The following is a 25,557-nucleotide window of genomic DNA, read 5'->3' on the forward strand; positions in this document are numbered from 1 at the left end:
GTGCCACGTAACTGAGCACGCAGCCACATTACAAAGCATTTCATACGTGCATCCAATCTCAATCTTTTCATCAATGTGTCAAGAATATCAACGGTCTGAGCACTTTTATTTGCTATAAACCTAATAAGACAAAGTAAATAATTTGCCTTTGCAACATGAGACTCATATGAGGTTGGTAAGATTTTACAAAATAGGCTTTAGTTGTTTAAGAGGAAGAAAAAGTCTGAAACGAACCGATTACTCATAAAATGTGATCCAATCTTGTGCGCCACCCCTCTGTACATGACATACACAGTTGGTGTTAGGAAAAGCTTAAGCCATGTTTCTTTTTTGTTTGTTTGCTTGTTTAGCCTTGTAATTTCAATAACAGATAAATGTATTCGGTTTTGTTTTCGTTTTTTGTTAACAGCTGACACGTGAACGAAGAGTTTTGCTTTGCCGTTACATTTGTTGTTCTCTCTCGCTCTCGTTTATATATATCAGATTTCTTCTGGCATTCAACAACCTATGTATTTTACATAAAACGCAACACTTACAGGTGTGAAATGCAGAGACAACCACACCAGTCACCCAACGCGGAAAGCCAGGCTTTTGGTTTGTTCCACTCCGCCCCACTTCCACTATGTTGCTGAGCAACGACAGTCAGGTGACTGTCTGCAGACAGAATATGGCTGACCTGTCAGAAGACCAATGAGGGAAAGGCCAAATTTTGCATAATCGATCTTATTTTCCTCGTCGTTTCTGACAACACTTGACCGTCTTAGAAAGCATTTATCCAGAGGTCGTCAAGGTAAGCTCGGGAGCGCGTGGTTTTTGTCTGTGTGTGTGTCACTCTCGTTAGCTCGGAACAGCAGCAGCCACCGTTGGTGTTGGCTAGCTAAGTTAAGCTAGCGGTTAGCCAAACAGTCTGCGCTTTCTCTACCAAGAAAGAAATTCTAGTTACAAGAAATGACATTTAGGCAACTCCGTGGATTCCTCAAGCTTCCTTTCGGAAACTTGTAACACTATTGCAGAACTTGTTGTGTCGAAGGATATGAGTAGAATTATAAAAGTTAAAAGGGGAAGTTATAAGTTAGAATTGCATTCATCGTGTTGCATTTCAGGCGCATATTTAAACCAGTCAGTATCTGTATACACACACATGCACGGACAGTCCTCCCATGAAAACTTTTAAATCTACATTTGGATAAGGTCTCCAGAAAAGTAATCTGTTCCGATTTACTCGGACGTAATAACCGCTCTAAGTTTTTGGTTTGCTTTGTTGTGGCTTAATTGGCTCAAAGGTCTTGGATTAGAATAGGTACTTGCATCACATTCAAACCACTCGTAGCTAAAGCGACTAGCGGTGACTATCTCGTTACAATGAAATGTTTTTCTGGCTAGGCTAGTCTTAGCTATGTTAGTACAGATGCTGTATAAGCACCTGCTGCATCCAGAACTATTAAACATGGAGTTGTATTATACGGACGTGCGCCGCTTTGTGATAATTTCATTTCATACGCATTTTTCCAATTACTGTTTAAGTTAAAAAACACACACATACATGTATACAGCAGCACTTGGAATGGATCTCTAGCATCAGCTATACACTATACACCAGCGAACTGTGGCCAGCCAACGTTGGGCTCTTCCCGCAGCGGAAAAGTGGTGTTTGTGACCACAATATACACGCGTCACACCACAGGAGGAAAGTAGCTGACCTCTGGAGAATAGGCACATTGCAGTGTAGTAGTGACATACCCACAGTTGTTTTCAGTGGAGAGTTTTGAACCTTTGACCAGAGTTCATGCTGGCTGTTTAGCTGTGGGAGGCATCATGTGGGTTTTTTATTTGGCCATGCCGATGTCCTTGACTCTGATCTGAAGTGCCACAGTCCTGTCAAAGACCGCATTGTGTGTGTTAACTGTTGTCATTTCTTTTGATCTCAGAGCAGTGAGATTTATTATTTATATTGTACAGTTTTGCACTCAAAATTTATAGGTTAATTTTTAACAGATTTGTCTGTTTGATACAATTTTCCAACCTTATTGGGCCACATTAAATGTAGAGCACATGACAAAGTGGTCCTCAGTTCCTACTTTATCTCTGTGATATGAATAGTTTTTTCAGTGTCTTAAGACTTGTTGGTAAGGGGAAAGTTGTTTCTGGATGATGCACTTGCAAAAACTACAAAAAAACCCTACAATTTTTATGTTATTTTCATTGCCAAGCTTTGACATTCAGTGCATTTGTTCAAAACAGACCCAAATAAAAATTGCAGCAGGCTGAATCATTGTAGGCAAACCTTCATTTGATTTGAGTTTTGATTTTTTTTTTTTTTTCTCATTGGGGTTTAAGAGGCATTTAAGGGCTCGTATGAATTATTAAATCCATTAACAGAAGCACGTGATCTGGTTGCAGATGAGTGGGTTGCCGGAGGGAATGGCAAATGGCCCAAGCAGGAGTGAACACTTAGAGAAAGATGCTCAGATTTGGGAGAGACCCTGGACTCTTGAAGAGATGCGACAAAACAGCGCCAACTGGTCCTTAGCAGCTGACTCAGGGGTAAGTCAGAAAGTTCGTCCCTAGCTCTGAAATGGAGCAAAGAAACAGAAAATTATGATGTTTGTTCTGTTTGGTGAATTGAAAGTCATCCTGCAAGTAATTCTGTCTTTGTAATGTCTAACAATTTCCTTTTCTTTACAGCTCTTCCTCTTTCTTCAAGATTTCTCACAGAGAATGCTGTCAAAGACACACGAGATTGAAAAGCAACTGGACAGTCTGATCCGTGACACCAAAACCACAGACAGCTGCTTGCACTCTGTCTTTAATGACTTTTTGATGCTGTCCAACACACAGTTTATAGAAAATGTAATGCATAGCTTTTAAACATTTACACTGTAATTCCTTCTTTATAGCTTAGCTGTGTCTGTACATGATGATAACTCACGCAACTTATTGATGCACTATTGGAGCCACGAGTGATCCAAGGTCTCTTTGGGTGAAGTTTACACGATGTAATCTATCTTTTAACTTTACGTCCTGTTTCAGAGAGTGTATGATGAAGAAGTAGAAGAGACTGTACCCAAGACTGAGGCTTCAGAGAAGAAGCCTGAGCAGGTACGTTAAGAAATTCAGAACAGGTTACTCGTATTTCTTGAACTATTCCCATAACTGTGATTATGTGTGGTTTTCCTCAAGGAGAAGTCTCGAGAGCAGAAAGAAGCAGAATTGATACCTAAGATGCAGGAAGCTGTGAATTATGGTCTAAAAGTGTTGGAGTCGGCCTTTGAGCATCTGGACATTAAAGCAGGAAACTCTGACTCGGAGGATGAGGAGGTGTCAGACAGAGCAGATGCAATCCTAGAGCCCAAGGTGTGCTTTCATCTTTGAAGCATTAAAGGGGATTCTTGTAATAACTATAGAAAACCTATTAATGATGTGTCTTTACATTCATTTAATTTACTTCCTGTTTACTTCCTGTTTCCTGATCCTTTAGGATCTTTATGTGGACAGGCCACTGCCGTATCTGATTGGTTCCCAGGCCTTCATGGAACAGGATGATGTTGGACTTGGTGACCTATCAAGTGATGGTAAAGTACTCATTAATACTGACGACAGCTTATGTAGGCACTCGCATAATGTAGTGTATATTTCTAACAGTGTATTTCTGTCACTGTCATTTCAGAAATGTCAGTTGACAGTGACAGGGACAGTGTGATTGAGAGTGAAGATGACAAAGAAGAAGTTGTAAGATCATTTTCAAATTTTTTATATATATATATATATATATATATATATATATATATATATATATATATATATATATATATATATATATATATATATATATATATATATATATATATATATATATATATATATATATATATATACATACATACATACATACATACATACATACATACATACATATTTTTATTAAAATTCCTTATATTTATACATTTTTCGAATACTTTAACAGCATTCAGACGATGATTTTAATCAGGAGGAGGAAGTTCACAATAGTATTAAGAAGGTAACCTGTATGCCTATTTGTCCAACACATTAACAACTACAGTACATGCTAAAATAAAATATAACTGACAATTTTTGTCTTTTTGGGGTTTTTTCTCCTACGCTTGCCTAGAAGTCATCCATGGTGAGTTATGAAGATGATGAAGAGGACGATGAAGATTCTGACATCTTTGGGGAATCAGACAAGGAGGATGACGAAGACACACAAGTATGCTATAAAGGACTAACAACAGTGTTATGGAAATGTCTGATTCCTTTTTTGTCTTTTCTGCTTTCTAATCTGCTCTGTTTGTTTTTGTCACGTTCAGAATACGGGTCCATCGTCGTTTGCTGATGAGCTAGCTGCCCGAATCAAAGGTGAACCGTTTAACAAACCCGAGGGAGATCGTGCATGTGAGTCCTGTTATTATGAAACTTTTTAAATATTCATCTATTCCACTCATTGTATTCCATTTGATTGAAAATCAGTGCATCCAAGTTTACTTTTAAGATTTCCCAGAAAGCATTACAGACATGAGTGCCATCACTGCATGCTCAGATATTTTGTTTTTTCTACCATGTCATACATTGGAAGCATTGGCATCTAAGAAGAAAAGTAAAAGCAGAAAAGAGCCAAAGCCTGCAAAGCCACAGGGTAGGACACTCATTCATTCATCAGTACATGATGATTTTTGCATTAGTGCTTTTTCCATCACTTATTTCCAAAGCAGGGATTTTGATTCCATGATTCTCAGTTTTGTTAATTTACATTGTAACAGCTGCTGAGGAAGACAGTGATGACATGTTCAAGCCACCGAAGATGGAGGATGATGATGATGATGAAGAGGATGATGAGTTTTCACCATTTGGGGGGAAAAGTGGTCTCTTCAGTGGAGGGAAAGGCTTATTCGATGATGATGACGAGGTGATAAAGTTATTTTGTTGGTTGCTCTGTTTCACCCGATTTCCACATTGTAGAGACTGAGTTTGAATTGTGTTGTTGTCTTGTATTGTTGTATCATCATGCAGGGTGATCTTTTCTCTGAGGCACCAAAACCTGCTGTGTCTCAAGAGAAGAAAGCAGTGAATGAAAGTGTGAAAAGCACAGACGAAAGTGCAGGTAAGAGAACGATATACATAAAATATTTACAGATGTTTTAAAAAGTGGACCTATAATTTAACGCATATCTTTTCATTAACACCCAAAGAACCTACCAAATCTAAAAAGAAGATTCCAATTGGTGCTGTATCAATATTCCCAGGTAGGAATTAGTTTTATGATTGCTAAATAACCTTGTGGGTGTGTGTCATCATCCTTAAATAAAGTCAGTCACTTTCTGCCAACAGAAAGCAGCCTCTTCAGTTCAGGGAACAACTCCAAGGCAGAGGAAAGCAAACAGAATGGGGCTCCAGCTCCTAAGACCACTGCCCCTTCCAAACAGGTTCCAGTAGGAGCTGTCGGAGGAGGGGGTGGGCTGTTTGATGATGAGGAAGACGATGACGACTTCTTCAGGGGTAAAAGCCAGAAAAAAGCTGACTCTGGTAAGAAATGAAAATGGGAACCTAAGCGCTACAGTAAAAGCGGAAATAAGTTCCACGCTCTGAATGGACTATGTGGTGATTGTACTTCTTTTTTACCTTCAGAAAAATCCAAACCCAAGAAAGCTGTTGACCTTTTCAGTAATGATGATGATGATGATGATGATGGGGACATATTCAGTGACAAGTTCAGTGCAGCACCTCCACCTCAGAACAAGAAGGAGGTAGTAGCAGAGAAGGAAAAACCACCCGAGAAAAAGGTATATTTGCACACACTTATTGCTGCTGCGGAATATGATGACTCAGTGTATAATATGAGTTTCATACATTCATTCATTTTTCTGTTTAGATGCCTGCAGGGGCCATCTCCATGTTTGGTCCTGGGACTAAAAGCTTGCTCAGTGAGGGCCTAAAGAAACGGCAGCCATCTACCAGTGAGGAGTCTGAGAAAGCAGAGGAGGTCTGAATGGAACATTGTCTAACAATATTCTCCTGACAAAATCAAATTTACTGTGTTTTCACTTGCAAAATGGCAGGACTTTGGGCAAAAAGCACTCAATTTGGCTTCATTAACTTGAATGCGAAGGCCATCTAGCATTTTAAAAAAAATTGCAGTGTTTTATAATACGCTATCAACTATTTGGAGACTCGGCTGTATATTGAATTTTACCTTATTCCATGAAGGTCTCGGTGTACAATTTGTTTTGTGGTTGTTCCTGCCTGTGGAATAAGTCATTTGTCAGGCACAGATCATATTAAATGCGCAAACAAGGGCAGAAACTCCAGTGCTGTCCGAAAATAGGCCAAATTCAATTTAGTCTGGAAAACACTGCTGGCTTTTTCTCCTATTGACAGAGTTCACTTCTCTTTGCTGTTTATCACTGTTTTTCTCATAAGATTAAAAACCTTATTCTGCCGCCTTGAATTCAGAAAGGTATTTGTATTCAGTTTCACATCGTCATGTTATGGATTTCAGAATGGTCTGCCTCCAGATGTTGGAAGTGCTGCTGTCAAGCAGCCTCAGAAACCCCAGACCGGAGGCCTGTTCTCTGATGATGATGAAGATACACAAGTAAGGCTCTCAGACATCAGTGGGTAAAATTAAAAACAGCACTAGTACATTTTATTACACTATAGATGTGTTTTGCCTTCCACAGGTATTTTCAACCAACATTAAGAGTCAGTCTAAGCCTGAAACTACAGGCCAGAGCAAACCTGCCAAGGCTCCTCTGTCTTTATTTGACGATGAGGATGAAGAGGTGAAAATATTTCTTCGCAAACTTAAATGAAGTTAGTCTTATTTTGGTGAGACTGCATCACTATAATCTGATGAATCTTCTGCTTGCAGGATCTGTTTGCCTCTGTAGCTAAATCTAAACCAAAACCACCTCAAGCTAAAGCCTCCACACCACAGCCCACTAAGCCTGTGTCCAGTTCACTCTTCAGTGATGACGAGGTATGAATATATACAAAAAAAAAATCCACTTCTTCCTGCCAGCACTTTATCAAATGATGGATTATTTTCTCAAATGACAGGACCAATGGCTAAGTTCAAAAAGTAGCGCATCAAAACCAGAGACCAAGACTGGAGGTATGAAATCCAGTGCAAGTGCCCCATCCAGTCTCCCCAGTGCCAAACCAGCTCAAAAGAGCACCCTCTTTGACGACGATGAGGATGATTTGTTCGCTCCAACAAAAGAATCGAGGTATTCACAGCATTAATGACTTTCTCTTCCTCCATGCAGAATATTTCTACTCACTGTAGAATGACTTTTATCTTAGTTTACTGTAATAAAGTAAAACTTTTGCAACTTTCTTAAATATCCTCTTGTTCTGCCACTCTTCATAGTAAGACGAAGCCGCAGAGGGTTGCTCTCTTGTTCGAAGATGAGGGTGGTGATGATGAAGATAAAGGTTCCCTCTTTGGCATCAAACCTGCTGTTAACACAAACGCTGCGACCCCAGCGAAAGTGAGTGCGCTCATGATTGTTTTGGGGGTTTTTTTTGTATTTAGCATTTGCTTTGATGCTTCGTTACAGTGATCTTTAAAGAGGTCTTTCCATTGAAAAAGCATCAGCAAACAGTAGTGATATTTAAACTGAGATTCTATGTAATATATTACACCCTTTTGTTGTATTCAGACTAAATTCTATAAATAACTCTTTCTTTAGACACCTGATGTGGCCTCTCAGTCGTCCTCGGTCTTACAGAAGTCTGAGGAGGTTGCAGTTTCTGTGACAGCATCAAAGGACAAGCCATCAGTGCAGGAGAAACCTGCAACAAAGAACACTGAGCCAGTAACCCCACCATCATTGTCAGAGAGCAGTGAAAGTAAAAAGAAGCCTGCTGGAGCTGTGAGTCTTTTTGGAGGCATTAATGTTCTCCCGAACAAGCTGACTAAGAGCCCGTTGGATGAAGACGATCAAGATGACATCTTCCTGTCTAAAGACAGCCCACCACCAAATGTCAAAAAGGAGGAAAAGAAGGAAGAGAAAGTGAAAACAAAGACCGTTAGTCTGTTTGATGATGATGAGGAAGATGAACGGGTTTGGAATGATCCAATATTCACGCCCAGTAAACCCACAACAAAAAACACTGTAAAGGTTTGTCTGCTTCACAGTGAGCCTAAGAAGAATTGAGTGAAGAATTGATTGAACTGCATTATTTTGTTTCTCTTGTAGTCACTGTGTTAAAAAGTCTGTCTGCATATTATTTTATAGTCTACAGAGGAGCGACCGCAGGCAACGAGCACCGGGGTGTTCCAGGATGAAGAGCTGCTGTTCAGTCACACACAGCAGAAGGACAACGACCCAGATGTTGACCTATTTGCCACTTCAGCAAAAACTACAGTCAGTATATTTGATATGATTTGTACGTCTATCTTTTCCCTGTAGATAACATATTTCACTTAGCTACGTAATGTGTCTAAAAGCAGATATGTCCGTTTACTAGAGTTCCAAGCCTAGCTCAGTGAAGCCAGCAGCACAGAGTCTGTTTGCAGATGATGATGAAGATGACCTCTTCAGCTCCATCAAGCCAAAAGCTCCTCCTCCGGTACCAGTATGATTATTTTTAGCAATTAGATTTTGGACTTCTGTTGTATTAGGAAAAAATATCAGTTGTGTTAATGTCAAGTAAATGAAAACCCCAGAAATCCAATCCCGCCTTTTCATTCTTAGAAAGTAGCAGAGAAGCCCAGTAAGCCTGTTGACAAAGCACCACTAGCAAGTCCAGACCCTGTATCAGAGACTGAGGTGAGACTGAATTGCCCATATCATGCTTTCTTCCTTCTAAGTTTTTACTTGTTATGTATTTTTTAAATGGTTTTCAGTATGTTGTGATAGACGCACTTATTTCATAGTTTCCCTTACTGAAATGCAGTGCTGTTTCTAGCTGAACACAAGAAATGCCAACTTTTAGATTAAATTCTGACCTTTAATTTGCTGTAATTTGACCACACAGAAACCCGCACCGAGCCCTGTAAAACCAAAAGATTCCTCATCGAAGATTGGAAAGCTTCAAGTAATATTTTTGTTTTCATTGAATCAAAAGTCCTCATTCCTGACATTTCACTCTTGATTCCTTCTGAGGAAAACTTGTTCCCACTTACATGTCTTTCTTTTTAAGGTTTCCTTCTGTCTGGGCTTTTTTTAAAATATATTCCACCTTCAGATCTTCAAAATGAAGCAAATTGTCTGCTTTGATTTGTGTGTATTAAACAGAAAACAAAGTTTGCACCTGCTACTTTGCAGTTTCACTTGTTGGCACTTACCCATCTTGTTCTTCCTTCACTTCCATCAACAGTTCTGGTTTCTCATTTCTCTCTGAATGATCTGCTGTTTGGAACCATGCTGAGAAACTTTATGATTTTGTTTTTTGAAGCACATAATTAGTATGTTTTTAAAAAGTTTGTATCATACATATGTTTTTCACTTTGACCCTATTTTGTTTGCATTCAGGCCAGTCTGATGATCAACCCTGCTGCGTTGCTCCCTGGTGCGGTACCCACTATGCCAGGAGATGCAAGTTTATTCCCTGGCATGGCACCCAGTTCCTCCTCTGGTGTATCCAGCTCAAGCTTGAGCCCAAGCCCTGCCACAACTCCTGCAGGAGCTGGACCAGACAGAGAGGGAGGCGTCAGCTTTGACACCCCGGTCCAGGTCACAACATTGCAGAGCGCACACAAGGTGTGTTTTTTGATTGCTGAGGCTTATTATTGTCATTTTTTTGGATTTCTGGGTTGACATTGTTAGCGTGAATCTTCTGTCATGCAGAGTCGCACCAAAGGTTCTGCACTTCGGAGACCCCAGTCCAGAGCAGCGAGGCAGCAAGCGGCCCAAAGATCTGTGGAGGATACAGAAGAGACCCTAGGTAGAAATGTTCTTGGGCCAAACCCCACTGTGTCTGGTTTAGTCTCACCTACATCGGACAAGTCTGACCATTTGCACGTCGATCCAACACTACCAAGCTTAACTGCACCTACAGCCCTGCCTTCCTCTACACCTTCTCAACCTTTACCCTCCTCCACAACTGCTCAACCTTTACCCTCCCAAGCCTCCCCTAGACCATCTGAACTGAAACTACCGGTGTCCTCGAAGGCTGAAAAGAAAGACTCTGTAAAGGACAGCAACAGTAACAAGCTGCTGCTGTCTCCTGAAGAGGATGACATTTTTGGCTCTGACAGTCTGTTTGGGGGAACCTCAATCTCTAACAAATCCTCCACCAGGCAAACTTCCAAGGCGGCGCCCCCTCAGGCCAGTAGCGGGACGGGACTGAAGAAGGATAAAGATAAAAGCACACTCCCATCCATTTTTGATGACAACACTGATGACCTTTTTCAGAAGGTTAAGCCAAGGCCAACTACTAAAAAAGCCAAGGCAGCATCCTTTTTGGGAGAAGATGATGATGATGATGATGATGATGATGACATCTTTGGGCTGAGCAACAGCTCCACTCCCTCATCTACAAGCAGTAAAGAAATCAAGAACAGCAGTAGTTTTTCAAAGCAGGACCTCTTTCAGGTACCTTTCTTTTTATTTTATTTTCATTTTATTGTCTGTGTCGTACTCCTAATGAGGTTTATTTCTTCAAACATTTGTCTGTTCTCAGGATGAAGTAGCCGCTGTGCCTAAAGTTAACAAGAAGCACAAAGAGAAGACCATCGATGCCAGCTTGTTTGACGATAACATAGACATCTTTGCTGACCTGACGGACACTTTAAAAACAAAAGAGAAGTCCAAGGCAAAGGGAGAGACCAAATCGATATTTGATGATGACATGGGTAAGCGACAATAAAATGTTCAATTTTGCCTTTTCTCTTGTCTGCCTGGCTTGTTTGACTAAATATTATGTACGCCTCTCTGTTCTTTAAAGATGACATTTTCTCAACAAGCACAATAAAGCCAGTGGCAAAGGCTCCCCCTAAAACAAAGAAAACAACACCATCCAAGGAGAACAGCAGTACCGCAACGGATTCAAGCAACATTTTTGATGATCCACTTAATGCTCTGGGCGGGAATTGAACTGTCGTTTCCATGTAGCCAGATTTGTACAATTTGTGGATTCATTCTTTTGTCATTTGGATCATTGAAAGATATCAGATTCACTGTTAATAGAGTATTTATTCATATAAATTCATATAAATAAATGTGGCTTATTTTTGGCAATCAAAGTCAAATGAAAATAATTCCAGCTTTTCCAAAATCATCCTGTTGTCATTGTTATTTTATACTGTTAGTCTTTCCTATACATAATAGCACTTTATAAGCATACCATATGCTTAGCCTCGAAGTCTGCAGAACTTAAACAGTAACTGTTTTGTTTGCATCCATGGGCTTTGCCATGTGAGATTTCATCTCTTTAGGTTTGTGCCATATCATGTTTATGAGAAATCATTGTGTTTACTTACTATCTTAGGCATTTTTGACAATGTTTTTATTAAGGAAATTCACCCATTTCTTAACTTTGGTTGTGATTAAAAAGAAAATTCATTTTTAATAACTAAAAAGAAACATATTTTAAGGATCCTTATTGCCTGTGATTATTTCAGAGTCTGTGAATTTCATGTATGTTGTCTGTCTACAGGTATAGGCAGTTATGATTTTACGTGATTAAGATTCTGTGATTTTATTTATTTTTATTTTATTTATTTTTATTCTTTGGTTGAAGTCACCAAAATTAAAGGTAAAAGGGGGGATTTTAATTTAGTTACATTTCTTAATTAAATTAAAAAATTAAGCTTTAACTCGTGATACCAAATTCTGTGCTTGACATAGCAGCCTTTTTTGTAGTATTAGAAGTGCTTGGTGACATAGAAATATACAAATTGGTACACTTTTAGATAAACACATACATAAGATGATGAATGATTTTAAATGCACTTGTTTATTTAGAAACTTGGAAAAAGAATACTAGTGATCTAAATAAATATTTTAAAGGTTTTAAGTCAGGTCTGATGGATAAACCGACTGCTGTACATAAACTGTATGCTTTGTTTAAGGGTTTCATGCTGTGTAAAGTGAAAGAATTTGGTTTTGTTCGCAACGATTCGTTGTCCCGCCCACCTCGTCGTTCGTCAATTGGTCTCTTTGTGTGTCAGTCAAGGGAAGTCGGAAAGGTGTTGTTCTCCGTCTTTGACAGGTATGTCGCCAACCGAGGGCCGCGGCGACAGATACGGGTCGACGATTTGTTCCGTGTGTCGTTTTCATGGTTAAACACGATGAGGTGCTGCTTAATTTTGAACGTAACGGTGGCCTCGACGATGGACGGACAGAACTGAAGCCCGTGAAAGTAGCCTAGCAGTCTGCTAGCCAACGGTTGAGAAAGCCATTGTTTGAGTTGTTGGCTAACATGGCAACGAAAGCTACCATTAGCAGCGTCGGCTAGACGGGCTTCCGACCGTGTTATTGCAGCAGATACTGGTAAGCGGGTTTGATCAATACTGCGAACGTCATTCATGTTTACGCCGTATTGGAAAAACGCTGCGGGGCGTTAAAACGGCCCGCATGACCTTTGCTTGTTAATGTTAGCTTCTGGAATTGTACTGAAACCATCCATCTCTGTTGTCAGGCAGCTAGCTAACCTAGTTCATGTCTTCCTACATGGCCCGTGGCTGCTTCTGTGGGTTTGTGGTCTTTTGTATACAGTTGGATATGGCTGAAGGCGATGTGTAGATGTCTTTGTCTTTAAAACTGCAACCTAACAGTTTCCTTTAGTGAATGGGTTGTTTTAGAAACTCTCTAATGTCTAAAAGAGTACACCGGAGGCCTCGTTTACCGAAATTTCTTAGACAAGACTATCCATATTCAGTTTTTATGCCTTAAATTTGGGCTCCACTGGTTACCAGCAGATAGACGCCTGTAGGGTCTCAAGTGAAGATGACGTGTTGCGTTCAAATGACAATCTGGTTATAGTACGTTTTGAATCAGTTCAATCGCAACGAAAATGACAAATATACATATATTGCTGGTCTTTGTTCTCCCCCCCCCTTGCTGTCTCTCTTAATAAAACTCATCTCACACAGGTTCTATCCTGGATGATGCTCTTTGAGTCATGTGACCGAAGAGCTGTGCTGTCAAAGGCTGTGGTCAGTCACAGGACACCTCATACCAATGATAGGCTTATGTAACACATCTGATCGTCTTGAATTTTGGCCAGGCCCTTTTAATGATGTCCTCAATATTTCATGAGAAGCTTGCATGTGTCTCCTGATACTGATAACATCCTTTATCTAAAAACAGTTGCTAAATAATTACAAAAACAACAATGCAGTTTTGCTTTTTAGGACAGTTTTTCATTACACGTGCAGTAATGGCTGATGTAAATTTGTATACTACCAGTTGTCCATCGTTAGATATACGTCCCAATCATTAAAGCAAGAAAAAAAAATGGTACAACGTGCACGTGTAGACAAAAATGACCTTGATGCTTGACTGTGAATGCTCAACCCAATAGTAAGTGCCACTGCTTCTACTTCTAAGTTGCTGTTGATTAAATGAAGGTTTTTCCACACTTCTGTTGTACATATACATTGACAATAAAAGGCTATGCTATTCTATTTTACAATGTGATGTTAACTTGTTGTTTCTTTCCTCACAGATGTGGTCGTCTTGCATGATGTGCAACAGTCGTGAGGCCACTGAGCAATCTCTCTCTCCCTCATCTGGGGGCAGCCCCACCATTTCACCACCTTCCTAAAGTCATTCTCCCACTCTGCCAAGATGACCGACAGGAAGGAGCCTCCCTTCTTCAATGACGATAGCGTGGGAGCATTTCAATATAAGCTCCCTTTCTATGACACTATGGAGCTCTTCATAGAGACACTGACAGGGACCTGTTTTGAGCTGCGTGTGTTGCCCTTTGAGGCTGTCATTTCAGTCAAAGCGAAGATCCAGAGATTGGAAGGTATGGAGCTCACTAATGTTTAGTTTCTATGTTGCGGTAGTTTGCACTTCAGGGTAGGTTTGTTATCTTACAACACATATTATTGCATTGATTGGAAAAAAAAATTGGATGTACAGATTATTTTAAAACCTTTGACATACATTTTGCCATCGTATTAGTCAGATTTTTCTGAGGTGTGCTGCATTTCTCTGTAGAGACAGAGTTGCACAACTCTGGATACTCTATAATTTTCTAGTTGTTTGTATTGTTGACTTAAATTACAGATGCTTATCGAGTGTAATGAAGCTTAAAAATAAGTGGGGGGAAAGTATTAAACTCAAGCTTACACTGCATTTTTGCAATATTTATTACTGTATGACCTGATTAATCTTGATTGCGGTTGTATGGTTTAATTTGAAATCTGAATTATCCCCATTGGATGAAAATGGAAAAAATAAATCTGGAACGATCTGTCCCAATTTAAATCCCATGCCTCATGATCCAGCATTGGGTACTTGTTAAACTTACAGTCGCTCTGACCCAGAGCCTTGCTATTGTTCCAGTTGTTTGTACAAAATGAGAGCAAAAGCGATGAGCTTGCTGAGTCACAACGCCAAACTAATCTACAATTTGTAGATACACTTTCCTGTGACATTCAAAACTATGTGAAAAGGTCAGTGTGTTTGCTGAATTTTCCTTATATTATCATTACCACAACAAATCTGCTGGCTTGTCTCAAGAGAAATGGCAGAGGCACCAAAAATGGACAGAGATAATCTGTTCTGTGTTAGAAAGAATTTGGCCACATGGATTGTATTAAGACATAGTTGTTTGTTTCCATTTATACAAATACATAGAAATCTTCTTTTTTAAACTCCCCCCCAAAATTTAAGGTTGCTTAGTAATGCATCAAGCTGACCTTGAGTATCTGCATTCCTTCCTGCTATTTTTCATTTGTGGTCAGAAAGCCCTCTGCGTGTGATGAGGTCTTTCAGCCAGGCCTGCGTGTTTGTGATTGAGCATATCACTCTGCAATGAAGAGACCACTGCTTGCTCACTAACGCTGGCTCACCTCCAGCACCGGGGCAGTGAGTTCACTGATTGTGGGCACAAAGAGCTTCCTGAGAGCTTCCTACTCATACACTGCTTCTTATTCCAAGCATTACCTCTAGAGAGCCTTTGTATTCACTAGCCTGTCAGTCCTGTACTGGAGTTTTATTATTTTGGTCCCACTTGGAATAATGTTTCAATTTAGACATGTATCCAATAGTTTTAGATACAACATAAGCTGACATTGTAGCTCATAAATAGTTTGTTTTTATTTGCCTCTATGTTTAAGTCGTCATTGCTTCTGTGATTGCTTAGTTTTGTCTTTAGGGGGCAGACATTAATCATCTTTAGTCATGTGCGATTGCTTGTGATTGGAGCATGTCTGTCAGATAATTGAACTTTGTCTATCAAATATGAACAGGTCCTTGTCAACTTTGGTTGTTTTCTCTCCTCTCTTCTCTCTGACTGTAAAGGTATCCCTGTTGCCCAGCAACACCTTATCTGGAACAATTTGGAGCTGGACGATGAACATTGCCTACATGACTACGGGTAAAACTGTTCTTCCTGACCCTTTGTGTCCTTCAGAGCACTGCTGTCAAGGCAAAATCACAAATCCAGGGGAGCTTGTTAGAGCAGTTACAGACAGGAAGCATTTAAAAATTTTCTGTGAACATTTAGTGTCATTTGGAGGTGCACATTAAAAGCCTCCCTGCTGTGGTGGTGACTCACTTATAATTCACTTCAGCATGCTGTAGATGAGCCAGATATGTGGCATTGGGTGAGACAAACAGCAGGCCGTTGATATTTGGAGAATTTGCCCTATCCACTCTTGTCAGTTTATGAGATGCAGAACTCACCCTTCAGTGCTCTGCTGGCTGCAGATGGTGGTATTGTTATGAATGCTTGTCACTTAATTTTCCACATGAACAGCCTCTGGTGAGATCTCGTTCGGCTCCCCTATCACACTCTGCAGCATGCTTTTTAAGTTTGTGAAGCAGAGGGGTAGAGTAGGCGATGAAACATCTGCTCATATGCGCCAAATGTTCCAGTGGGATTCCCGTTCCTGTACTTAAGTTCATCTGGAAAACATCCTGTCCCTTGAAGTGCTGTTTACTTTAAATCAGAGCCTCTGCTTCAGAAATAAAGCATTTTACCCTCCAAGTACATGCATTATTTCCTTTTCTTTCATAATATTTGCACTGATATTACTGGTATGGCGTTTATGTATTAATTATCATTTGATTTGTGTTTGCAGCATTGCAGAGGGCTGCACTTTGAAACTGGTCTTAGCTATGAGAGGAGGCCCAATTAACACCAGGAGAGGTAAGAAGACTGACAAACTGTAGTCAGTGTTTTTATGCTTTTGGTTTTAATCTGCTTCCTTGTTTTTATTAAATTACATAAAGTGTCTTGTTTTTTGCAGTTTAAACCCCCTCTCTTCTTTTGTCAGTAACCATGGAGGATCCAGTCAAAGACGTGGCTGACCTGATGGACAGCACAAAGGAGGAAGGCTGGGAGAAAAACCTGGCTAACAAGCAGGTCACGTTTGTGGTCTATCGTGAGGGGGACCAACTAAATGTCTTCCGTGTGGTCGACAGGGGAGATGGTACCCTGACCCCCGTATCTGAATCTCTGAGGTTGTCATAGTTTGTTTTTGATTTTTAACATTATCTTTCCACAGACTGTAAATATGCACACAATTTGGATTGTGATTAGAAATTTGTACTCTTCATGGTCACATGATCATGCATGATAATAACCACAGCAGAAATGTTTCCGTTTCTTTTTAAAAACAATTCAATGTGTCAATGTGTGAAGTATAATTATACAGATTTTGTAGGATATTTAGTTATAGCTGTAGATCGTTACAGCTGAATTTATGGGTATTTTTTCCTTTGTTTTTGTGTCGATTAACTGTTGTGACACTGAATTGCTAATGTTTTGGGGTTTTTTGTCGTTTTTTTTTTTTTTTTTTATTTCTCTTCCCTCATTGTGTTTTCCAGTGGTGGCTCTGTGTTCAATGTGTATGCCGAAGAAGATGGAGAGAGTTCTACAGCTGCACAGCACAGCCTTGAGAACTCCATCACTATGACCAAAATGAAGCTGCTCAAAGCCAAGATGGAGGACATGAACCTCAACAAGAAGGTAGGAAGCCTTTGAGATCAAAGAAAATCAATGAAATTTTGTCATTTGTCTGACATATTTTATCAAGCTGAGGCATGATACCCTGTATGTGGAAGTGAATATATAAACCTTGGATCCATTATCTGTGTTTGCCTTATGCGTACAGAGCTTTCTGTATTAAGATGTAATGCTCTTTCACAGTCTTTGCTGCTTAATATTTTGTGTTGTAATGTTTTGATCTTTTTATTTTAATCGGGAAAGGAATAAAATCAAATGACATCTAATAGTCTAGTCACTTTTGATTAGTTCTGATTATTTTAAAGAGTGATAATGATATTTTTGCATGAAGCCAATATGAAGCACCAAACACTAATTTCCCTTAGTTAGTAAGAGGGTAGAGCTTTGTTAGATTTAGCTGTGCTGGCCCTACATTTTCTTTAGCACTCATCAAATTTACGCAATAATCTTAAATCTAGTCAGTAGTATGATGGGTTTTTTCCAACAGGGGTAAATATACACTTAAGATAATCATCTGATATAACTCTGTCTATTCATTTCTGTCCATGTCTCTGTCCTGTAGAAGTCTGCAAAGGTAAAACCACGGGCCCCTGTCAGCCCTCATCCCTGTGGCAGCTCTTTCGGACCTTCCAACACTCGACACCATCATCGCCTCTTGCGCTCACTCCCTCAGATCAACCAGCCTTGGCAGTCAAATGCCCCTCTACCTCCAATTGTAGACCATGAATCCGTAGACCCCTCTCTGGCCTCTCCTGCTGCGACCTCGGCCCATCTGCCCATCCCTAGACGACCCCCTCCCTCTTTCTCCTCCCCATCTTGTTATATGCTTCAGGAGGAGGAGCCATGGGAGACATGCCCACCTTTTGCCAAGATCCGCCCCCCTCCTAAAGTGTCCCGGTTGGACATTGGCAGCACTAGGTTGATGAGGGACTGCATATACCCTCAGCTCCCTCCATTGTGTACCAGGGGGCCACCTGATGCCACATTTGACCCAGTTGAACCTGTAGGGGAATCATTTGGGCTGGGTGTATTGGACGAAACTGTTGGGCTTGTAGCACCAACTCAACCTGGATCTCCATTTGGTGACTTGTCAGATCCTCTGAGTCTGGATGTGTCCACCCAGCCAGAGGGAGGTTGTCAGACCCACGAGGTTGAGGCTCAGCACCAACTGCCACATCCCCCCTCCCCCGTTAGTCCCTGGACACGTGGGACAAATGAAACTCTCACCAGCAGAGCTGATGGGACACAGCTTAGCACATCCTTTCATATCAGCCCTCCCTCACCATTACCTGCCTCCACCTCACTGTCACCTTCAGCTAGACTGTTGTCTCAGCCTTTTGAGTCCACACTTTCCTGTTTACAGCCTAATCTTCAAGCACAATCCTCAGCGAAACAAGGCAGCACATCTCCTCACCCTTCAACCACCTTGTCAACTCATCCACCACGCATTCGTGGTGTTAAAGTAGAGTCACCTGGCAAAAGGCTAGAGCTCATCTCTAAGAGGGAAGCAAGAAACATCACTAAGGTGGCAAACCAAGCATATAAGGAGCCAGTGGGGTCTCTCAATAGTTCGGAGCTCTTGGCTTCTCTCTCCACAAGGGCTCTAGACATCAGCGGCGGCAGCAGCAGGGACCGTATTGGAGAGAGTCTGGGACTTGCACTGGCTTTGTCTCCTGGAACTGCCTCAGGACAGGGCAGCCGTAGCTCCAGGCTGCCATCCATCCCTGCTGACAGACTTTTGCGGGATGATCACATAAGGCAAATGTCACCATTACCCCCAGCATCAGCTTCTTACATGGTGAGCACAGATAAGTGACAGCATTAGCTGCTAAGATTAAATTTGTGGAATTGAGTTACCCTAAAAATAATTTTTTTTTTTAGTATTTGTGTGGTTAGCTGGTCTCATTGAAGTCTTGGTCCAGTGATTTTTGCTATGAACGTCACAATTTCAGGACAGCAGCTTTTTCTATTGCAATTATCAAAAAACAAACTAAGAATATCTTTTAGAACAAACCTGTTCCTTCCCTTTAATCCCTTCATGTGCTGGGACTATGGTAAACGATGTAGATGGATCCACTGTGCTTGAAAAACTGACACAATTTATTGATGACCTCTGGCATCATTTTCTGCTTTATGTTCATTGAAAACAGTTTTTAGAAAATCACATTTTATTTTTTTTTTGAAAAGTTGAAGGCTGCAGCTGTTTTACTTTTACTCTCTTAAAAACATTATTTATTTTTGCTCTTTCCTCAGACCACCAGCACTCTTGCATCAGCTGGAGGAGTCATGACTTCATTTGGGACTATAGGTAAGGGGGACGTAAACGACATTAGCATTTATGAAGTACTAGCTTAAGAAATTTTAGCATTGTTGTGGTTTGAATGGACATCTGAGTTGTGAATTTTGAAGCAAAGTGCAACATCATTTGCTGTGCTCTGGTGGTATAGATTGTAAATGAACAGTTGTGAATTAACATGGTGTCCTTTTAAAGGCACAGTCACATACAGACAGTGTAGCTGAGTAGAAGACCTTAGTGTGTATTGTGTCAGCGCGACAAGAATTTTAATTCTCCAAGCAAAATGCTGACTTATTTGTAGTTGCTACTTTGGTCTGTTAAAAGAAAATATGGATTAATACATGCTGACCAATACACTGAATAATGAGGGCATGATTATCACAGGTGAGGGATTGAACCACCTAAAGCTGACCTATGAATAACTGAAGCATAAAAAAGACACCTAATGAGGAACCAGTATTGTGTCTACTTACAGCTGACAACTTGGCAAAAAAACAACTTTAATTTGTATCTTTGGACACTTTATTACTAGCAGCCTAGGCTTAGTTTGGGCCCAAATGGTGGGGATCTTGTGATAATTGATGGAATTATGAACACAGAAAAGTACTGTCAGATTCTGATCCACCACGCAGTACCATCTGGAAAGCAGAGCTTTGAATGTACTTCAAGAAGCCTGGAGTCCTGATGACTATGTAAATAAATTACAAGAAAGCTTTCCTAAGAGAGTTCAGGCTGTGTTAGAACTGGACAATCTGTTTTTGCCTGACATACTGTATGTCTGCTGTGTCTTTTTTCCATTTTCCTAGCAAAAGAAATGAGGGGCAGCTCAAGACTTTTGCACAGTACTGTGTACAAAATTGTGTGTGTGTTTCTACCAGGGGTAGAGCAGGGTTTTTGTGTCTTTTTGGGGTTTGACCATTCCATGTTGATGTCTTCAATCAGGATCTGAAAAAGTAGGGATAGTTTCTGTATATTATCAGCTAAAGTGTCGCCTCAAAGTATATTCTCTCATTTGAAACCGTATAGTACTTGGGATTCAGCTCAGGGGTTCTCTTGTTTTCTCACCAAAGTCCTTTATATCATTCAGGGATTTTGAAGAAAAAACCTTTATAAACTGAGATTTCTAAATTGAGATTTTTTTTCCCTATGGCAAAAAATCAGTTGTTTATGCTTAAGCTGAGAAATCAAATTTATTTATTTATTTTTTAAATTTTGGGTTTGTTTAGAAAAAAGATGCAATTATTGAAAAGCTTCTTGTTTTTATAGTGTTTACTTAGTTTTTTTTGTTGTTGTTGTTTTTTGTCATTTTAGCTTTGACAGGACATAGCAGAGAGTAGGCAGGAAAGCAGAGACAGAGTGGGCTGAATGACAGGCTGGAATTGGTTTAAGCAATACTCAAGCTCAAGCCCTGCAGCAAGGTCTCTAGATTTTGTTATATGCAGTTGGTCAGTCAAGTGAACTATAGAGGTGCACTTTAGGTTGTGTGTGTCCTGAACTGCTTTCCAGAGTCTTCCTTTGAACAAGGCTAGTAAAGTTATGGCAACACTTTCTCTTATAACGCTATTATTTCCCAGTAATAAATTAAGTTTTTAATTGGTTACTCCTTAGCTAAATGAGTGAACCAATGAGTGCACGAGGCTTCTACTGTCTGTCCCTCCCTACACAATTCACAAGAATCACTATGCTTCCTTCAATGTTGGTCAGAATTTAATCAAACTTGAACACAAAGATCAGCTAATGGAGCAGTTTTGCTTGAGCATCAGTTATGTTCAAGGTCACATTTGTTGTTCCTGCCAATTTTAATTTCTATACTTCACACATTAGGGTAACCTATAAATTGAATCGTGATCTACTAATGATTGTGAGCTAGATAAGCTACTGAACCAATTATAAATAATTATATAGAAAATACATAGGGCCTGTGTATTAAAACTCATTTCAACTTTTAGGCACTTCTGACTTATGAATGTATCAGATAAACCAACTTCCACAAACCTCTTACAGTCTCCATGAAATCACTGGAACCTTTATTCTGACACCAATGACTGATCTTTGGCAGAACATCAGAAATGCTAGTCTCCCTCTGCTGTGTACACACAAATCTACATATCAGCTCCCCTGAATTAAGTGAGCATTATAAAGATTAGAAAAATGAATTGGGAACACACTTAATTAAATGTAAACAATATGAAGTTCGGCACAATTTGAAGTTGGGCTTACTACAAAAACACAATGTGGATAATGTGATTGACAGTGGCTGTAGCTGAACACTCTCTGGTAGCAGACACATGATGGCATACAGAAGAAAGCGTACAAAACAAATAAAAATCCAATCCCATACCCCAACCTGCTTGACGGCAAGCTTGCTGTACTTTGATCACAGAGCCGTCAGTTTTATCTGTATGTTCCCACATCCCCTTTGGCTCACAGAGCTGAATGCTTCCACAGACAGGATTATCACGGGTACAAGCTGACAAAATAGTGTTTCCTGACTAAGGAAATGAATCATGTATTTTATGCTGGGTTTCTTCATAGAAAGATATTTGATGCAAAAATGCAGACTGTTTGCTTTTTTTTTTTTTTTTTTATTGCCTAAAACTATAATTACAACAACACATCTAGTTTCCCTCATTAACAATTTTTACAATGCTAACTTTATTAAAACCAACCTTAAAATAACTGTGAAGACTTGCTTAGAAACTTTTGTTAAAATAACACAAATGTGATTTTTGTTTTTACCCGTTGACATTGCTGAAATAATGAACGATATGAAAATAACTCTATGTGCTCAGTTAAATGGCAGGAAAAGGGTCAGAGAAAATCCCGATGGCTGAGCGTTCTGAGACTGAAAAACATATTGCGTTTTTGGTCACCCTCCAGTTCGTGATGTCACAACAGGTGTTTTGCCTTTTGACAGCTGGTGAAAACAGCTGCTTGACGTGCCTGATGCAGTTTAGTAAGAAGCACAACATTCCCCAGAGCATTAAATGATGAGAAGTGCTCTTTTCCTCTTTTTTGTGACTCCTGTGTTGATCTAGCGTTTTTATTCCTCTGTGACTGCTGGGATGGATCTAACCTGAGCAAATTTGAAGTATAGGGAAGGTTAAAAGGGTCTAAATTACAGGGAAGTGATTTGTCAAAAAGTGAAAAATGTGCCTAAGATATTCAGTTGCGCTTTGTGCACACATTAAAAAAAAAGCTGGAAAACATAGCATCACGATGTGCCCTGTTGTTTGATTTTTGTGATAGCCGTACATTAAATTGAAATCCATATTGGAATAATCTTTCTATGCACTCATTTCTTAGTACAGGGGTATATTATATTCCCTTTTAAAAGATAGTGATTTGTAAGCATCAAAGAGAACCTCAGTTCCTTAGTGCTGTTGCTGGATGATGGGAGATATGAGCATGAAACATCTAAGACCTAGATTGACAGCAAGGAGGATTAGAAATTTCTTCTGAAAACAATAATTAACCACAACGCAGATAAGCTGTCACCAAAAGAAAATGCAAGTCGGTGGAGAAAGGGATGGTTATTGATAAGATTTCTGAAAACTACCAGTTTCGAGGCTTCAGCTGGACAGGAGATGTGAGGCTTTTAGGGTTAATGATCTGTCTGTGTTAGGCTGATGTGTTCAATATAAGAAGACTGACTCTTGCTTTTTGTTGTTTTTTTTGTTAAACATACATGATTACAGGTGTATAATGGCTCTGTAGTTTAGTGGTTAATGCATTTGCTTGGCAAGCAGAAGGTTGGTAGTTTGATTCTAGCGGGAGGTACAAATTCTCTTTTGGGAGTTGCCAAATCAAACGTGGAGTTACCCGCTGTGACGAGCGAACAGCCAAACGTAGCTTTATAAATATGGGTGGATACGATTTTGGCTTGCACTGTTTTGTCTGATCAGCCGTTCGTCTCTGGCAACTGTCTTGTAAATAAATAGTGTTTCCTCTTCTCTCAGGCACTCCAACATACCACCTACCTCCAGTCAAGGCTCCCACAGGCACTAAGAAGAAGAGCTCAAAGCACTGCTTCCTCTGTGGCAAGAAGACTGGCCTGGCCACCAGCTATGAGTGCAGGTACAAGTACCAGCCGCATTTCCAGCTGCGCTCACCCACACAGTTGCTGTCTGCCTCTAAATCACATCTCACCCCAGGTTTCGTCAGTCTAGTACAAAGCGGTCTTTTCGTTGTTCGTCGTTTTGTCCTACTGCCATATCCCCAACGATAACACATCTCTGTGTGCTGCTTGTTCTGTCACAAGTTATTAGCTTTATCAAAGTTTCTCCTCACCACATTAATATGGATTACTTGTCCCTCTCGGGCCTTGTCCAGGGCGTACACACTGAATCTGACGCAACACTGTGTAATCTCTTAACATTTATCACTTGAAGTGGTTATGTTCCCAACTACCGCTTTAGTCAAACTGTAAGCCTTTGTGATTAAATGAGCAGAAGAGATGTAACCACACTAAGGAACTGTTTAGTAAGGAAAGAAAATCTAGACTTTACATTTATACATTTATACAGCAAACAGCCTGCTGAAGGGGGATTTTGTTGTTTGTTTTTTAATTTACCGACCATCAAGTCTCAAGAGGAATGTACTATAAAAATATATTTTTTGCATACATACTTGAATGTCTATTTAAATCTTACAGGTGCGGTCATAACTTCTGTGCAGTTCACCGCTACGCAGAGACACATGACTGCACTTACGATTACAAGGGTGCCGGACGGCGCTTTCTGCAAGAGACCAACCCCCTTATCAGTGCTCCCAAGCTGCCTAAGATCTAAACTTGCAACCTTGTCTCAGACGTGGGGATGAGGAGTGAAGAAGTTTAAAGCTTGCAGGATGGAAGCGATTCTGCAAATGAATTTGTAAAGGAAAGAATGAACTTTTACACCACTGTGTGCTCTTTTTAATCAGCCAAGTTTGCTTAAAATTTAAATAAAATATTCTGTAAAGCCAAGTGTGAACAAAGCAGTGGACTGAAATGGCACAGAATTATCACCTCTTGATAATGTGAAAGTGTATATCCCCCCCCCTTTTTTATCTGTTGCCTTTTTTTTTTTCATTGCATTAAAAAAATCTGTGCATGTACGTAGGTAGTTTTTGCTAAATATATCTGCTGCACGTTCAGACATACCTATTTTAGGCTTTTGTTGGGTTTTTTGTTAGATTTTTTTAATCGGGGCGACTTTATTTGACAAGTCTTTGAGAGATGCACTTTAGAACTATGATATTTATATATTTGACTTTCCTTGTGAGGGAAAGGTGGCGTACGTTTCTGTGTTTGTCTTACTGTTAGTTGTCCTTTTCAATATTACTTTTTTTTTTTTGTATTCTGCACATTTAAATATCTTTCTTACATGGGCACATACATACCGGCATCACTAATGAAATCTTCCTAAAAAGAGAACCATACACCCACCTAATGATAAAAATACTTAATATTTATTAATGATTTATTTAAATTACAGGTTGGTTTTAAAAATAGGGTTAAGTATGCAGTGTGTGTAGGTGTGGATGTCAGTAATCTGTTTGCCTATTGAGTAAACTGTATTAGGAGTGGGTGTTGGTTATGGTATTTGTGTCTACAGTGAGGTGGTTGCCATTTAAAAAAAAAATAAAAAATCTTTTGTAAGTCTTTTTTATTGCTCAGCTGTTTCAAAAACTTTAAATGCTCGTAAAGTATCTACAGGGGTTTGATCTAATAAAGTTTCTTTCCAGAAATTTTCTTTCTGTGCGTCATTTTTGTTTGGGTCAAATCCAACAGCTGGTCTAAAATTATCATTCTGATAGAAGACTTTGTTTTCTTGAGGGAAATGCTTATTTCACCCTCTTACCGGAGCTCCTCATTTCCACGCAGTGTCCTCAAGCTTCACTGTTTCAGTTTCTCAAGATTTGCAGACTGAATATTTGACCTTTCTCTCCCAGTAATAGTCCTCATCACGGTGCTGTGAGGTATGAGGGGAAATGGTTTCTGTTTCTTGTCATTAAATAACCCCTCCTGCCGAGTCAGACCCTCAGCTAGCTCCTTAGTGACAAGTTGAACATTTTTAAACCTCAGTAAATCTATAAGCTTGCCTTGATGAGCTATTACCTGCCAATTTTTATATATTAAAAGGGTGAGATGGAAGTGATATAATTTAAAG

The 25,557-nt window shown here is 39.8% G+C and overlaps 2 protein-coding genes across 5 annotated transcripts; both read left to right on the forward strand.

Annotated features, from left to right (window-relative positions):
* The first annotated feature begins 635 nt into the window (after nt 1–635).
* On the forward strand, nt 636–11,975 carry washc2c (WASH complex subunit 2C). 2 transcript variants are annotated; one of them, XM_031735166.2, is made up of 31 exons: nt 636–790; nt 2,401–2,544; nt 2,686–2,850; nt 3,031–3,099; nt 3,181–3,354; nt 3,479–3,572; nt 3,668–3,729; nt 3,965–4,018; nt 4,130–4,225; nt 4,326–4,410; nt 4,592–4,651; nt 4,776–4,921; nt 5,026–5,116; nt 5,205–5,258; nt 5,344–5,538; nt 5,641–5,795; nt 5,885–5,995; nt 6,512–6,607; nt 6,693–6,794; nt 6,884–6,991; nt 7,072–7,241; nt 7,385–7,505; nt 7,707–8,138; nt 8,256–8,384; nt 8,488–8,589; nt 8,715–8,789; nt 8,998–9,057; nt 9,495–9,722; nt 9,810–10,556; nt 10,645–10,816; nt 10,909–11,975. In XM_031735166.2, exons 2-31 carry the CDS (start codon nt 2,401–2,403, stop codon nt 11,055–11,057), a joined length of 4,446 nt encoding a protein of 1,481 aa, XP_031591026.2. In that variant the 5' UTR covers nt 636–790; the 3' UTR covers nt 11,058–11,975. The 2 variants fall into 2 exon arrangements, with proteins under 2 accessions (XP_031591026.2, XP_039477798.1); XM_039621864.1 differs by lacking the exon at nt 8,998–9,057.
* A 110-nt stretch (nt 11,976–12,085) lies between these two features.
* zfand4 (zinc finger, AN1-type domain 4) lies at nt 12,086–25,138 on the forward strand. Of its 3 annotated transcripts, none has more exons than XM_031735158.2 (10): nt 12,086–12,174; nt 13,633–13,938; nt 15,441–15,516; nt 16,223–16,290; nt 16,418–16,604; nt 16,971–17,112; nt 17,672–18,907; nt 19,363–19,417; nt 23,365–23,482; nt 24,060–25,138. In XM_031735158.2, exons 2-10 carry the CDS (start codon nt 13,755–13,757, stop codon nt 24,193–24,195), a joined length of 2,202 nt encoding a protein of 733 aa, XP_031591018.1. In that variant the 5' UTR covers nt 12,086–12,174; nt 13,633–13,754; the 3' UTR covers nt 24,196–25,138. The 3 variants fall into 3 exon arrangements, with proteins under 3 accessions (XP_031591018.1, XP_039477799.1, XP_031591016.1); XM_039621865.1 differs by having other exon boundaries at nt 12,112–13,120; XM_031735156.2 differs by having other exon boundaries at nt 12,112–12,455.
* The last annotated feature ends 419 nt before the right edge of the window (nt 25,139–25,557 follow it).

Source organism: Oreochromis aureus, linkage group 13, assembly GCF_013358895.1.
Source record: "Oreochromis aureus strain Israel breed Guangdong linkage group 13, ZZ_aureus, whole genome shotgun sequence".
NCBI lineage: Eukaryota > Metazoa > Chordata > Actinopteri > Cichliformes > Cichlidae > Oreochromis > Oreochromis aureus.

What these genes read in the sequence shown, in the direction of transcription:
- washc2c (XM_031735166.2), top strand. Translation starts at nt 2,401, where the DNA reads ATGAGTGGGTTGCCGGAGGGAATGGCAAATGGCCCAAGCAGGAGTGAA. An exon ending in AGGATGACGAAGACACACAA is followed by an intron (nt 4,226 to 4,325) that starts GTATGCTATAAA and finishes TGTCACGTTCAG; the next exon opens with AATACGGGTCCATCGTCGTT. An exon ending in ACGCTGCGACCCCAGCGAAA is followed by an intron (nt 7,506 to 7,706) that starts GTGAGTGCGCTC and finishes CTCTTTCTTTAG; the next exon opens with ACACCTGATGTGGCCTCTCA.
- zfand4 (XM_031735158.2), top strand. Translation starts at nt 13,755, where the DNA reads ATGACCGACAGGAAGGAGCCTCCCTTCTTCAATGACGATAGCGTGGGA. An exon ending in CATTGCCTACATGACTACGG is followed by an intron (nt 15,517 to 16,222) that starts GTAAAACTGTTC and finishes TTGTGTTTGCAG; the next exon opens with CATTGCAGAGGGCTGCACTT. An exon ending in CAGCATCAGCTTCTTACATG is followed by an intron (nt 18,908 to 19,362) that starts GTGAGCACAGAT and finishes CTCTTTCCTCAG; the next exon opens with ACCACCAGCACTCTTGCATC.